The sequence below is a fragment of the Enhydra lutris genome, unplaced genomic scaffold (assembly GCF_002288905.1).
Source record: "Enhydra lutris kenyoni isolate GAN:26980312 unplaced genomic scaffold, ASM228890v2 scaffoldscaffold39, whole genome shotgun sequence".
Lineage (NCBI taxonomy): Eukaryota > Metazoa > Chordata > Mammalia > Carnivora > Mustelidae > Enhydra > Enhydra lutris.
In genome coordinates, this window is record NW_019154123.1 from 28,310,375 (window position 1) to 28,326,334 (window position 15,960).

The 15,960-nt window shown below is 37.3% G+C and overlaps 1 protein-coding gene across 1 annotated transcript in view; it reads right to left on the reverse strand.

Annotated features, from left to right (window-relative positions):
- Positions 1 to 15,960, reverse strand: part of LOC111155024 (UBX domain protein 7) — a 56,463-nt gene that overhangs the window by 29,589 nt on the left and 10,914 nt on the right. Inside the window, exons 2-3 of the mRNA XM_022515037.1 lie at positions 8,612 to 8,759; positions 5,847 to 5,914 (exon numbers count right to left, since the gene is read on the reverse strand). Coding sequence (XP_022370745.1) covers positions 5,847 to 5,914; positions 8,612 to 8,759 — 216 coding nt within the window. The remainder of the gene's footprint in view (positions 1 to 5,846; positions 5,915 to 8,611; positions 8,760 to 15,960) is intronic.

Here is a 15,960-nt window from a genome sequence, read left to right on the forward strand (position 1 = left end):
ACAGAAAATATGTGTTCATCAACTGTTTACATTATTGGTTAAGACTTCCAGTCAACTGCAGACTATTAGTTAAGTTTTGGAGTGGGCAAAGGGAGGTGAGGGGGGAGTCAAAAGTTATATGAAGACTTCAACTATCTGGGGCTCAGCTCCCTTAACCCCTGAGTTGTTCAAGGAACAACTGTATACTGTAGTCCATCATATGTGCAATATTGCTAAAAAATGCTAAACATCATTAGAGCTTTCAGCAAGTTGCAATCTTTTTGCTGGTGCAGGGCCTTGCCTCTATGTTGATGGCTGCTAGACTGATCATGGTGGTAGTTGCTGATGCCGCAGTGGCTGTGGCAACTTCCTAAGATAATGAAGTTTGCTGCACTAACGGACTCTTCTTTTCACAAACGATTTCTCTGCAGTATATGATGTCATTTGATAGCATTTTACCCACAGTAGAACTTTCAAAATTGGAGCCAACCAAGCAGCACCTGGGCTTGCTCAGTCGGTGAAGCATGTGACTCTTGATCTTGGGGTCGTGAGCCTCACACTGGGTGCAGAGATTATTTAATAAATAAATATATATATACATATGTACTTTTTAATTGGAGTCAATCCTCTCAAACCTTGCTGGTGCTTTATCAACTAAGTTCATGTAATATTGTAAATCCTTTGTTGTCATTTCAACAATCTTCACAGCACCTTCACCAGTAGATTCCATCTCAAGAAACTATTTTCTTTGCTCATCCATTGGATGCAACTCCTTCACTAAAATTTTATCTAGAGATTGCAGCAATTCGGTGACATCTTCAGGCTCTACATCTAATTCTAGTTCTCTTGTTATTTCTATCCATATCTGTACTCACTTCCTCCAATGAAGTCTTGAACCCTCAAAGTCATACATGAGGGCTGGAATCAACTTCTTCCAAACTCCTGCTAATGATGTTATTTTGACCCCTTCCCATGAATCGTGAATTGTTCCTAATGGCATCTAGAATGGTGAATCCTTTCTATGAGGTTTTCAATTTACACTGCCCAGATCCAACAAAAGAGTCACTATATATGGCAGTTACTGCTTTATAAGATGTATTTCTTTAATAATAAGACTTGAAAATAAAAATTTCTCCTTAATCTATGGGCTGCAGAATTGGATGTTGTGTTAGCAAACATGAAAACAACATTAATCTTATTGGACAATTACCATCAGAGCTCTCAGATGACCAGGGGTGTTGTCACTGAACAGTCATATTTTGAAAAGAATCTTTTTTTCTAAGCAGAAGGTTTCAACAGTGGGTTTAAAATACTCAGTAAAACATGCTGTACACAGATGTGTTGTCATCCAGGTTTTGTTGCTCCATTGCAGGGCTCAGGCAGGGAAGATTTAGCATAAAGCTTAAGGGCTCTAGGATTTTCAGAATGGTAAATGAGGGCCAGCTTGAACTTCAAGTCATCAGTTGCATTAGCCCCTAAAAAGAGAGCCAGCCTGTCCTTGGAAGATTTGAAGCATCGACTTCTCCTCTCTAGCTATGGAAGTCCTAGCCAGCATCTTCTTCCAACAGAAGGCTATTTTGTCTACACTGAAAAATCTGTTGCTTAGTGTAGCCACCGTCATGGATTATCTGAGCTAGATCTTCTGGAGAACTTGCTGCAGCTTCAATATCAGCACTTGCTGCTTCACTCTGCGCTTCTATGTCATGGAGACGGCATCTTCCCTTAAACCTCATGAACCAACCTCTGCTAACTTCAAATTTTTCTTCTACAGCTTCCTCACCTCTCTCAGCCTTCCAAGAATTGAAGAATTGAAGAATTGCTCTGGATTAGACTTTGGCTTAAGGGAATGTTGTGGCTGGTGTGATCTTCCATCCTGACACTAAAACTTTCTCCTTATCAGCAAGCAACAGGTTGTTTCACTTTCTCATCATGTGTGTGTTCAAAAGAGTAGCACTTCTCATTTCTTTCAGAAATTCTTCCTTTGCATTCACAACTTGGCTAACTGGCACAAAAAGCTTAGCTTTTGGCCTATCTCAGCTTTCAATATGTCTTCATAACTAAGCTTAATCATTTCTAGCTTTTGATTTAAAGTGAGAGACATGCAACTCTTCCTTTCACTTGGATACTTAAAGGACGTTATAGGGTTATTGACCAGCCTAATTTCAATATTGCTGTGTTTCAGGGAACAGAGAGAGTCCCAAAGAGAGATAGGGAATGGCTGGCTGGTGAATCACTCATATCAAGTAAGTCTACCACCTTATATGGGTGTGGTTTATGGTGCCCCAAAACAATTATAATAGTACAATCAAAGATCATGGATTACAGATCATCGTAACAAATACAGTAATAATGAAAACATTTGAAATATTTCAAGAATTACCCATATGTAACAAAGAGACATGAAGTGAGCAAATGCTGTTGGTAAAATGGCGCTGACAGACTTGTTCAACACAGGGTAGCCACAAACCATTTATCTGTAAAAAGCACAATATTTGCGAAGCACAATAAAACAAGGAATGCCTATACTCCCATCTGCCTGTTCAGTATGTGTTTCCTGACTCTTCCAAGCCATCTTCTATATAGCAAACATTAGTCCTTTGTATTCTCACTCTATTGCCCACGTAGTAAGAATGCTGGTTGCTGAGGTCAATGAGGCTAAGCTACAAAATGCTAATAAAGATTCAAAAGAAGATCCATAGAATAGGCAAGTGGGACAAGTGGAGAATAAAAATTTAGTCAGAAGAGTGGCACTGCATCACATTTTCATAACACTCTGTTAATAACTGGCTTAGGAGAAGACATCTGGATTTTCAGATCCGCTCCTGCATTCAATTTGTTGTTATTCCTACAGCTCAAGTAAATGAAGGAAATTAAAAGTCAACCTGACACAGATAAATAGTTGTAAAGGGGAGAAGTATTTTAATAGTATTTTGAGATCATTGTGAATATTCTCCTTTGATACTGCACCAAAACTCAACCAGTAGTAGTTTCTTAAAAGTTAACTGCAGCATGGAATCTAAAATCTTACCAATGAACTTTTCATTATCTGCTCCACTAAAACCCATTGGTCTATGCAGTAGGTAGTCTCTAGGATGGCCTTCAATTATCCCAATTTCCCAATATTCATAACCTGAGTGTGAATATCTTGAATATGGGCAGGATCAAATGGAATGTGGCAGAAGTGATGTGATGTGTTGTCACTTCTAAGAAAGATGGTGGCTTCTAAAATGTACTGTCTTCTCTTGCTCTCTCATTTCCTCTATGGTAAGGAACTGATGTCTCCAGCCAACCAACAGCCACAGTAAGCTTAGGAAATCCTCCTCTACGCAAGCTTTGAGATGATTATAGCTCCGGCTGACACCTTGATTATATCCTTGTGAGAGACCCTAACCAAAGATACCCAGTTAAGCCGCACCTGGATTCCTGAACCACAGAAACTGTGAGATAACAAATGTTTGTTATTTCAGGAAGCTAAATTTTAGAAAAATCTGCTACACAGCAATAGATAACTAATCTATCTCTTCAATTTATCTTATTGTCTGTTTTTTTAGCTATGCACAATTTGTAATCTGGCACACTGGTCATTTGAAAATATGAGTTCAGGGGCCCCTGGGTAGATCTGTCAGTTAAGCATCCAACTCTTGATTTCTTTCGGCTCAGGTCACAACCTCAGGATTGTGAGTTCAGTCCCCACTGGGCTCTGCTCTGGGCATGGAGCCTGCTTAAGATTCTCTCTCTCTCTCTCTTTCTGTCTGTCCTTCCCCCACCCCCCACCAAAAAAAGAAAGAAAGAAAGAAAGAGAAAATATTTGTTCACTGAGTTATTCAAACATTCCAAACACCAACTTCATTATACAATAATAACAAAAAAAATCAACATCTGTTATTGCTACCACTAATCTCATCAGAAAGCCTTTAAGTAATGGGAAGCTATCAAAGTTCCTAATTGTGGATATAAACTCTAAAATCCTAATTCTTCCCTGAAAGCTCTTTTTTTAATAACTGGTAACAAACATCATCAGTTGTTTGTCTTAAAGCTGCAACAGATTTTTCTTCAGATTCAAGAAAATGTCTGCCAAATGCCTGAAGGCTAAAGCATAGTTTGTCAGGAATCTTTCAAGTAAAAATAATGTTCCACAAAAAAAGCAGCTAGTTTAGCTCACAACTCAAACAACTGTACACGTGCTTTTCCTTAAAGTAACCACATCACGTCAGTATGCAGAAGTGCTTTATGTACACACCCTATTTTGTAAAACAGAATAGTTTAAAAATGTGTACTCAGGAGTCAAGACTTAATGAAATTAATTTTTTACTGTTTCACCAAGAACATTAAGTAAAATAGGTTTATTTTTTTAAAAATTGTGAGTGTATGGCAGTGAAGAATTAAATATGGCAGTTTGGTGCCACTGCCCTGACTCAATTAAGATGCAGCAGTTTGATCCATCATTGCCTCTGAACCATCAGTCCAAATGCCAAAGATGTAAAAAAGGCAAATAACGTTTTATAAAAATTATTATAAAAATAGTTTTCAGCTTAGACTCCCAGACCACACTTTTAGAATCATACTTTAAATCAATTCTGTCCTAAGAAGAAAACAGTTCTCCAAAGACCTTTATCAGGTTATAGTAAGATCTAATAATAGAAGTCAGGACTGACTTCCTAACTCTAAATTCATTCCCATCCCCCTCTTCAATGTTTATTACACCAGAGGTAAAAGGAGGAAAAGGGTTTCAAATGAGAACTCTTTTGCCTCTTTACAACAGTTAAATAGCAGAGAATTTATTTCCCATAATCTACCCCACTCAGAAATCCTGCCTTATTCCTTGCAATAAAGAAAAGATAAAGCTTCCAAGGGCATCACCCCTCAATTCCAAAATCCATTCATAACATTTGTATGAAAAAAAAATGATGAACAATGCTTCATTACTTCTGGTATATTAACAGCACAATGACTGGCTGAATCAAAGTCCAGAAAGCCCATATTATACTTCAATCTTCAGTTCTTACAGTTTTCTTCCTCCCATCTTTATTTCTGAATCTAGACAACGTATTCTGTTATTTCTCACTAAACTCCAAACTGCCAAGTCAAAGACTGATCTTTAAAAAAAAAAACCTCTAAATTACGGTGTCTTTTCAAATTAAAACATAGAATTTATATTATTTTCTTCATCCTTTTTTTATGATTTATTTCTTCTCCTTTATTCAAGTTTACCTACAGAACTTTTTATTTCTCTGCATTACTGGTCTCAGTATGTACCATATACATTTCTATGGCTTTGCCCACCCAGGTTATAACTTTATTTTCTATTTTTTTAACATACCAATTACTAAAGGTAAACAAGTGCTTATTAAACTAAAACTATAAATTTTCTTTTAATGTAATTAAATGTTACATTTTCTACTGTCTCTCTATGCACCCAGACTGATACCATAACTTTTTGCATGGATTAGGTATTACTTTCTCCTTTGTTCAAAACAGAAATGGCGCTTCTGTAAATTTAGAAAGAGAAAAGACAAGGCGTATCAAGACAGTAAGGATGTGGCAGTCAAGTAAGTGCCCCTCAAAATAAGAAGTAATCGGAGTCTTTTATCTAATGATAGGTTTGTTTCCATTATAAAGCAGTTATTTCTCTTTGCTAATGTTCCTTCTTTTGGCCTTCTACAACACATATTTTAGTCTGGTTCTCTCCTCAGAAAGAAGCAACTATGCAATTTTCCTGAAGGGAGTACAGACTTAAAAGATAAGAACTGACTCTACACTTAAAGTTAATAATCTCTGAGCAAGCCTTCACATCTTATGATAACTTCATTAAAACCTTAAAGATAACAACAGAGTCCAAGAAAACTAAGGAAAAAAGATGAACTTACCACCAAACAAAGGTTCTGGTTCCACCAATATTTCCTGTTTTTGAGGAATTGGGGCACGAACTTCTTCTCTATTAAAAGAAGTAGGAAAATATCAAAAGGAAAACTTCTTTGCTACATGTTCTCTCCATAACTACTGTGAATGCATCCAAATTAACAAGTTATATGAACACCAAATTTAGTGACTCTTAGGAACTATGGTGTTAAATAATAGTTAGATGGTTTCCATACAGAGGTCAATTGGAGTGAAAGTATCTGGCATAGATGGCTCAAATGATTTATAAAGAGAACAAACAGAAAAAGAAAAAATATTTCCCCTTTCCTCTTAAGTTCCCTACCCTAGATTCTTTACAGGAAAAGAAAGGGGGGTAGCTTAAAAAAAAAAAATCAGACAAAAAATGAAAAAATACAGGCGTAATAATAGTACTATATTGCTACTACATCAAGCAATAGAGCATTAAATCACATATACTAAAATAAGTTTATATTAAACAAGCAGTAAATTTTATGCTAGTTTTGAAGACAGTTAACATAGGTATTACCTTGGATTATTTATTAAATAAACTCCAATATATACAGAACAGAAAAAGTCATTACTCATCTTTTAAAAGTCTATAAACTCTTCAAAATTTACCTCCAGAGGATCTATTAATAATCCATTTCCTCCAGCAGAAAATACTCATTTAGAAATATTGTAAAAATGGTGTATGTTTCTTTAAATATCAGTTTATTTTATAGTTTTAACTCAAGTATTAATCTCTGCTGATTAATGTTCATAGCAAGGAAGAGTATGTTCCAAATTTATTACTGTCCTGCTCACAACGTTGATTTAAGTCAGACCTAATGTTTTCCATTCAGGTGTCTCTAATAATAATAACTGAGCTTAAGGCCCTATTTTTGATATGATAGGTGGAACTCCAAAACATACTTTACGAAATAAAGTATGAATACTCATTTGTCAAAAAAAATCCTATAATCAAAGAACAACTAGATCGACTAAGAAATCTACAATTAGGCAAAGATGAAGGATAAAAGGTAGTTTAAAATTAAGTACATCTGTCACTGCTCACACACAAAATTTCAATAATCTGAAAGAAGAAACAATGGATCTATAAGAGGAAGCTCTATTAATCCTCTTTCATCAAAGAGAATTAGTCCATTTTCTTAATAAAACTAAGAATTTAAAAGACATCTTTTACCTAAATAAATCTTTCCATGCTATACCTGATTTCATAGAATATATGTAATTACCTATATCTGTAACAATTTACTCAAAAAACAAACCTTAATCTGATGAAATACATCAATTAGCATATGGATTAAGTAGTAGTCCCTATACAGAAAAAATTGATTACTGTATGTTTGAGGGTATCCGTTCCAAGATTGCTAGCTACCCAACAAAATGAAAGAATGAATCAGAAAAAAGAACCGTAAAGAGTGAAAATTATAGTTTAGGAATTAGGAGCCATTATCAAATGTTAATCAATTAGCAATACAAATAATCTAAGTCAAGTTATAATGTAATTCAGAAGGAAAAGACATTCACCTATCAAAATTATTATTATTTTTTTAAAGTCGGCTCCACATCCAACGTGGGGCTTGAATTCACGACCCTGAGATCAAGAGTTGCATGCTCTACTGACTGAGCCAGCCAGGCACCCCATATCAAAACTATCTTTAAACAGAATTTAAAAAACATGTTTTATACAGTAAGAACAGTTATATTCCCCCAAATCAGCCATGAATACCTGTTATTTCTGTAAGCTAAATCATTTCATATTGATTTCCATGAAAAATTTGAGCTATACTGGGAGGAATGGAACACCAACATCTGAAATAGTAGCCAACACTTATAGGAAAAAACTTTATGAAGTATTAATAATGATCTCTAAAGTTCACTCTTCATGTGGAAACAATTAGTACTCTAGAATCTGGAACTACATCAATGAAAGAGGCAACTATGTCTTGAATGTCATTTGGCTTTTTAAATCTATCTCTACCTTAAAAATAATATCTATGTCTTTAGTCTATTCCCTTAAACAGGGAGTTTCTTTTGTTTAGTATCTCATGTTGTAAACACTCAGAGTTATAAAGGGCTGTAAGCTTTAAAGTCTTATTTAAGGATCTGTTTAGTTTCACTTCAAAAGTCAATGGTTTTCCTTTAGGTAGCATTCATCTCTAGTATTTTCCAAAGACTCAGAATTTTACCCATAAGGTGTTCATTTCAAATTCTCATTGGTTATCAAATGTAAAGGGCAAAAAAACCCAAATTTGTTCACCATTTACTATCATTCCCTACAGAGTACGGTTCCATATGTTAAATGCTTCCAATGATTAACCACATGTAACTATAATTAAGGTATAAAGGACCAGAATTATTTTCAAATAATTTTTGTGGCAACTCAAAACTCTCCTGAGACAATGTAAGAAAATTGAGAATTGGGAAATCTGAGCTTTAATTGGCTTTATTGCCATATCTGCTACGTACTTACTGTGTAGCCTGGGAAAATGGCTATGCTTTTGCTTCCTCATCTGTAAAATGTAGATAATAATGTCATCCTGCAAGGTTCTTTTGAAGATTAAATAACAGACATGACAGTGCTCTACAGAATTTAAGGTACGTAAGCATAAAAATGTACACGTGACACTTTTTCAGAGGCTTCCAACTTTCAAGTTTTTCAAAACCAGAGAATTAACCTAAATGACAAAAATGCAACTGCTCAATTTAGGCAAGGAGTAGCTCCTAATAATGAATAATAAATTCATACTCTGTGTGTGGTCTCACTGTGGAGACACTTGCTGAACTGGTACTGGGCTCTTCAGCAATTCCTCCACCATCCAAAAACATAGTGACTGCCATCTCCAGATTATTGTTGCAGGCTTCGAGCATATGTTTCCCTACACTTTCGCTTGCACCTGAAACAGCAAAAAGACAGGGAAAAAGTTAAAAAAAAAAAAAGAAAAAAAAAAGACAACTTCTTACTAAAGGTTCACATTAAAATACAGAATTCTCAAGCAAATTAATAGTACCTTTTCCTTTTTAGGATGAATGACTTCTTTTTAAAAACCTGTTTGTTTACTTTTACAATGTTAGCTGATTAGTAAATACACAAAGCTAGAAAAGAAACTATCAGCATTAAAACAGTGGTCCTCCTTCATAATAAAACCAAACTAAATAAAGCATGTCTTTAAATGAACCAACTATATATTTGTTAAAAATTGAAAAAACGGTAAGGAAAAATGAAAGACTACATTCTAGAAAGTTAGAAATATTTTTTTTTTTAAAGAATGCATTTCAGTTAGCATTTGTTTCCATTAAAAAGAAAGCATTTTTTTAATAACAAAGGGAGAGAAATGAGACAGGACATACTGTCAAAACTATAACCAAGTCAAAATCTGGTAAGAAATGTCAACCTTCAGGGCCACCTGGGTGGCTCAGTCAGTTGTGTCCTACTCGGATTTTGGCTCAGGTCATCATCTCAGGGTCATGAGATGAGGCCTTCATCCAGCTCAGCGCTGGGCGTGGTGCCTGTTTAAGATTATCTCTCTTGGGCGCCTGGGTGGCTCAGTGGTGAAAGCCTCTGCCTTCAGCTCAGGTCATGGTCCCGGGGTCCTGGGATTGAGCCTCACGTCGGGCTCTCTGCTCAGCAGGGAGCCTGCCTCCTCCTCTCTCTCTCTGCCTGCCTCTCTGCCTGCTTGTGATCTGTCAAATAAATAAAAATCTTAAAAAAAAAAAAAAGATTATCTCTCTTAAGCTCCCTCTGCTCCCCTACCCCAACTCTCGCTTTCTCTTTAAAAAAAAAAAAAAAAAAAGTCAATCTTCATCATTCAGAACTGACCCTACACACATTTATTCATTTGTAAAGCCAATACAGTCATCAGATGCAATGTAAATTGGTAAAGCCCTTTACAATAGCAATTTTATAACATTTATCAAAAAGCACTCCTTCTTTTGACCTAGTAATTTGGGTTCCTAGTCAAAAAAAGACTTTTTTTTTTTTTAAAGATTTTTTTTGAGCAAGTGCATATGTGCAAGTGTGGGAGCAGGGCAAGGGGCAGAGGGAGAGGATCTTCAAACAGAACTCCATGCTGAATGCAGAACCCCAAGGAGGGCTTGGTACCATGACCCATGAGATCATGACCTGAGCTGAAATCAAGAGTCAGATACCTAACCAACCCAAGCACCCCAAAAGACTTATTCTTTTATCTATTCCATATCAAATACAAGCATAAATATGTCCATATACATGTCCAGTATAGTTTCAGTTAACACTGAAAAGCTGGAAACATAAATGTCCAACAGTACTGGAATCTAAGCTGTAGAATCTGTTTGATGGAACATTTGTGATCATTAAAAGGCATCGCAGGTTTTCCATCTGAAATGACTTTCCTTCTACCTAAATCATGTACCTTATAATTTCCTTCTAAAAGGTGTGTGTGTGTGTGTGTGTGTGTGTGTGTGTGTGTGGTCTGAAAATGTCTTATTTTGTTGTCATTCCTGAAAGACAGTTTTACTGGACATTCTATTTTCAGGCTGACAGCTATTTTCTCTCAGTACAGTAAAGACAGCATTCCAGTGTCCCCTGGCTTCTGTTGCTGCTGCTGGGAAATCAGCTGCTGTACCAGAGAAAATATTTTTATAGCAATCTGTTGTTTCTCTCTAGTTGCTTTTAAGATTTTCTCTGTCTTTGGTCTTCTGCAGTTTCATGCTAATTTGTCGTTGCTGATTTAACTATCTCCTTGGGTTTCACAGCACTTCCATCATGTAAGAATTGCTATCTTTTATTAATTCCAAAAAATTCTCAGATATTTCTATTTAACAATTACCATACTCCTCCATTCACACTCATTTTTTCTGGAACTCCAATTAGATAAATGTTAGAACCCTTCACTCTATCCTGCGCCAGTCTGTTCTTTTTGTAGTTGTTGCTGTTTTTTAATTTCTTCACTGGGTTTTTCATTTCAGTTCATTTTTTATAACCAGAAGTTCTGTTCTTGTTTTTTTCCTAATATGCCTAGCCATGTTTCAGAGACCCTTCCTTTATACTCATATACTTTTCATTTCTTCAAACATATTGATCAAATTTATTGGAATTACTAAGACAAAACAAACTGTCTGCTGTCTGTGGGCGGGCATCCTCTCTTGTTTCTGTTGGCTCTTGTTCATGTGCCATGGTTTTTGTGCATTTCGTGATTTTTTTTCCCTGTGATCTTATGTGCCTTGGATTTTTAATTCTGTCGATTTTTGAAGTGAGGATTTGACCGATAAATTCTGCAAGCACCTGTGGGCACTACCAAACAAAGACCATTTTATTTTTTTTTAAGATTTCATTTATTTATTTGAAAGAGAGAGAACGAGCAGTGGGGAGAGACAGAGGGAGAGAGAGAAGCAGACTCCCTGCTAAGCAGGAAGCCTGATGCAGGGTGCAATCCCAGGACCCAGAGATCAGGACCTGAGCTGAAAGGCAGATGCTTAACCAAATGAGCCACCCAGGAGCCCTAACAAAGATTTTAAATACATTTTTAATACATTCTTGACTTAAGTAATGTAAGACCTCATAGAAAGTGTGATCCTATAAAGACCCTTGTTATAAATTCTCAGTGACTATCTCCTGCCACTCTCCAACTGCCAAGTTTGTAACAAAGTCTGTTTCATGAAAGGGAAGGGTCTCCTATCAGACTCTTTTCCTTAGGAAGACCACAGACATTGTTTCCTGGGCCCTATGAGGCTATCAAAGAAGAAGCTTAAAGCCATTTAATTTGTTTAGATTCCACCAGAGTAAAGACTTCCTTTAAATCTAGCTAACATCTGCATTCCCAATTTCATTTCATTTTTAGCCTCAGAGTATTCCTTACTTTCTCACCAGCCCAATGATGTATTTTGAAAAAAATTTTTAAATACACATTTCACTTAGGATTTTTCTCAGCAAGAGGGTTATTCACGATCTCTCTTATTTACCCCCACTGTCAGAAATGGAAGTGCTGATACTCCTCTTAATATCTTTCATTTGTCTTCTCTTTTCTATTAGTTCTTTTTTTTTTTCCAGGCTTTATTTTTTTGTCAGAGAGAGAGAGAGAGCATGCATGTGCACAAGCAGGGATAGCAACAGGCTCCCTGCTGAGCAAGGAGCCCAATGTAAGGCTCAATCCCAGGATCCTGGGATCATGACCTGAGTCAAAGGCAGACACTTAACCAACTAAGCCACCCAGGCGTCCCTCTGCTATTAGTTTTTGCTGTTGTTGTTGTTTTAAAGATTTTATTTATTTGACAGACACAGAGCGAGAGAAGGAACACAAGTAGGGGGAGTGGGATAGGGCGCAGGCTTCCCACAGAGCAGGGAGCCTGATGTGGGGCTCGATCTCAGGACCCCGGGATCATGACCTGAGGCAAAGACAGACACCTAATGACTGAGCCTCCCAGGCGTTCCTCTACTATTAGTTCTAAGGCCTTAAATGAAGCCCACAATACTTTTTACTTAGATTACTACAAAAGACTCCTAATTGATCATCATTCTATCTTTGATGTTGCTGCTGCAGCTATGCTCCAAAATACAAGTCTGATTCTCAGTCTCTCTCACACACACACACACATCCACCTAAAAGTCTTTAACAGCTTTAAAAAAAAAAGCCTTTTTTAATGGCTCTCTGACACCACAGTATACAGTATAAATTCCAAAATCCTTATGATCTGGGAAGTCCTTCGTGATCAGGCCTCAGCTCATCTCTCTGGTTTTCCCTCTCCTCTTACCCATCCTACACAATTCAGTATAGTCATACTGAATTACATGCTTGGAATGTCCTTATCCTCCTCATCTCCCCTTTATCTAGTTCATGCATGCTCTAGAACCACCCTGTTACTTTGTCAATCTGTGTGCTAAGCATTCTCCTCACTCCCATCCCTATGATACTCTTCTATTATATATGTGAATATACTACCAAGTAGTAAATGGTTTACTTTCTGGCTCCAAGGAAAAAGCAGAAGCTTCTTGAACACAGGGACTGGCTTTTGTCTTGGTATCCCCAGCACGCAGCACTGTGTCTGCTTGCATATGACCAATGTCTAATAAACTGAGTTAGAGCTATCTCATAGTACTTCAGTTCACCAGTTGATCTACCATGGAAAGGAAGATTGGGCTTCAGCCAAAACAACACTTTCATATCCTTTGAATTTTATACTGTGTGCATATGTTTAATCTTTAACTTTCATTTATAAAGCAATATGGTTATGCTGTGGAAATCACAAACAACAAATGGGTACTTAAGATCTATCCATGTTCTTAAGATTGAATTTCCAGAGAGAGCATCACATATAAATTTTAAAAGTGCTCTAACTCAAATAATGTAAAGTGAAAATCACATGCTCAAAAAAAAACCTGTCAGATGATGGAGCAGATACTGCTTTGTCTGATAGCTGACAAAGACATATCTAAGATGCCAGTGGAAAACACTGAACAAAATTATTTCATGAGGGGTGCTTGGCTGGCTCAGTAGGTAGAGCACGTGACTCTTCACCTCAGGTCGTGAGTTCAAGCCCTACGTTGTGGGTAGAGTTTACTTAAAAAAAATTTTTTTTGAAAAAAATTATTTCATGAAACACAAGGAAAAAAAATTATGTCATGAAACACAAGTGGAAAAACCATGAATACATAATATTAGGATTTAATGTTAAGTCAATTTAAAAAAAATTACAAAAAAGCATCTGATCATTTGACCTAATAAGTCCCTAGAAATTCGCATATTTATGTTAGTGAGAAATCTTTCTGGGAATTGGACAGAGAGTTACCTTTCACATAGGATTTGCCATACATCTAGGTATACATATGGTCATTTTAGTTATACAGGCCCAGGGAGGCTTTTTCCTTTAAAAAGGCTTCATATTGGGGCGCCTGGGTGGCTCAGTGGGTTAAAGCCTCTGCCTTCGGCTCAGGTCATGAACCCAGGGTCCTGGGATCGAGCCCCACATCAGGCTCTCTGCTTAGCAGGGAGCCTGCTTCCTCCTCTCTCTCTCTCTCTGCCTGCCTCTCTGTCTTCTTGTGATCTCTGTCTGCCAAATAAATAAATAAAATCTTTAAAAAAATAAAAAATAAAAAGACTTCATATAGGGCGCCTGGGTGGCTCAGTTGGTTAGGCAACTGCCTTCAGGTCAGGTCATGATCCCAGAGTCCCGGGATGGAGTCTCACACCGGGCTCCCAGCTCCATGGGGAGTCTGCTTCTCCCTCTGACCTTCTCCCTTCTCATGCTCTCTCTCTCTCAAATAAATAAATAAAAATCTTAAAAAAAAAAAAAAAGGCTTCATATATTACTCAAATTTAAGAAATTTCCAACCCTTCTCTCTCCTTCCACTACAAACATCCCATTAGTCAACCAACAATTCCTACAGTCTCCATGTAGTTGAAACCACTCTGACCCATCGTTTTTGCTCTATGTCCATTGCTATAGTCTTCATTCAAGCTTAGGTCATGATCTCAGGGTCATGAAACTGAGTCCCAGGTCGCGTTAGGCTCCACACTCAGTGGGGAGCCTGCTTGAGATTCTCTCTCCCTCTCCTCTGCCCCTCCCCCTGCACACACTCACTCTCTCTCTCTCATACATAAATCTTAAAAAAAAAAAAAAAAAAAAAAAAATTCAAGGGTGCCTGGGTGGCTCAGTCAGTTAAGCATCTGCCTTCAGCTTAGGTCATGATTCCAGGGTCCTGGGATTGAATCCTGCATCAGGGTCTCTGCTCAGCAGGGAGCCTGTTTTTCCCTCTACCTCTCCCTCTGTCGGCTGCTCCCCCTGCCGGCTGCTCCCCCTGCCTGTTCTATCTCTCTGTGTCAAATAAATAAATAAAATCTTAAAAAAAAAAAAAAAAAAAAATTTCAAATCACAGACAAATGCAACTTTTTGAGGGGAAGGAGGAGTTCAAATATCCCAATAGCCAACCTTAGGTAATCTTGGGCCAAAACCAGCACAAATTTGATGAACAATTTTGGGACTTACGTGCTTCCATATTATCTGTCATAAAACCTGAGGCTTTGTTTTAGTGCCTTCCTAATACCTTTACACTATATTTCTTAAATGCTAGTCTGAAAGTCCAATATCTATTGTACTCCACTTTAATGTACTTATCTACACAGCAATTCTCAAAGTTAAAATGTTCCTATAGGTAGACCACTCTGGCTGCTTGTTCTAGCAGAGAGATGCATGAACTGTTACATTTGCCTCATAATGAACCCTAAAACCAGCTTCACAAGGCATCCACTAATCTTTTCAGAGAAGTACATCACTGAGTTCATATCATTTTTGGCTATCTTTCCAGGTGCTCAACACTGCACAAAAGCACCATAAAAAGCACAAAAAATATGTTGGTAGGAGAGTGAAACTCCCTCTGCCATAATGGCAACCAATGCTGGCTGCTTTCACTCCTTCTGAAGTGTGTTCACAAGGAAATTAAACTTAAAAATGACCACTGCATACAAATAGGTGTTGTCATCCTCTCTACCAACTTCCAACTATCAGAACTCCAACACAACTGACTGGGAACCCTTCAGAGAATTTGTGGGCTCTGAAGTAAAATTTAAAAAGGTATGAAAATCAGGAACTTGTAAAGCCAATCCTCAGCCAAGCTCATCTGTCAACAATATGGTCTGCCTAAAAGTCCTTTTCTAACTGCCTACATTTTTTTTTTCACTTTATTATGTTGCCTAAAATGCAACCACTGAAGAGATTTATTTAGGTTAACAAACATGCTTATTTTTATTTTTATTTTTTTAGAGGTGCAGGGCAAAGGGAGAGGGGGAGAGAGTCTTAAGCAAACTCCGCACTGAGTGCAGAGCCAGAGGCAGGGCTTGATCTCACAATCCTGAACCACGACCTGAGCCAAAATCAGGAGTCAAGACGCCTAACCAACTAAGCCACATAGGTGCCCCACCTTTTATTAATTTCCTCATTAGATGTTGAGCTACTCCCTAAAACCCCGTAAATTGAGGACAAAAATAAGAGATTAAGGGAGTTCGGTCAGGAAGAGAGAGATATGAGTAGCTTTAGCACCCAGGTGCCTTTTGGAGGAGAGCTAAGGAAGGCCTACAAGAAGTGCTGCACTGGGCGGGGGAGGTACTTTAGAGCATGAAAAAGATA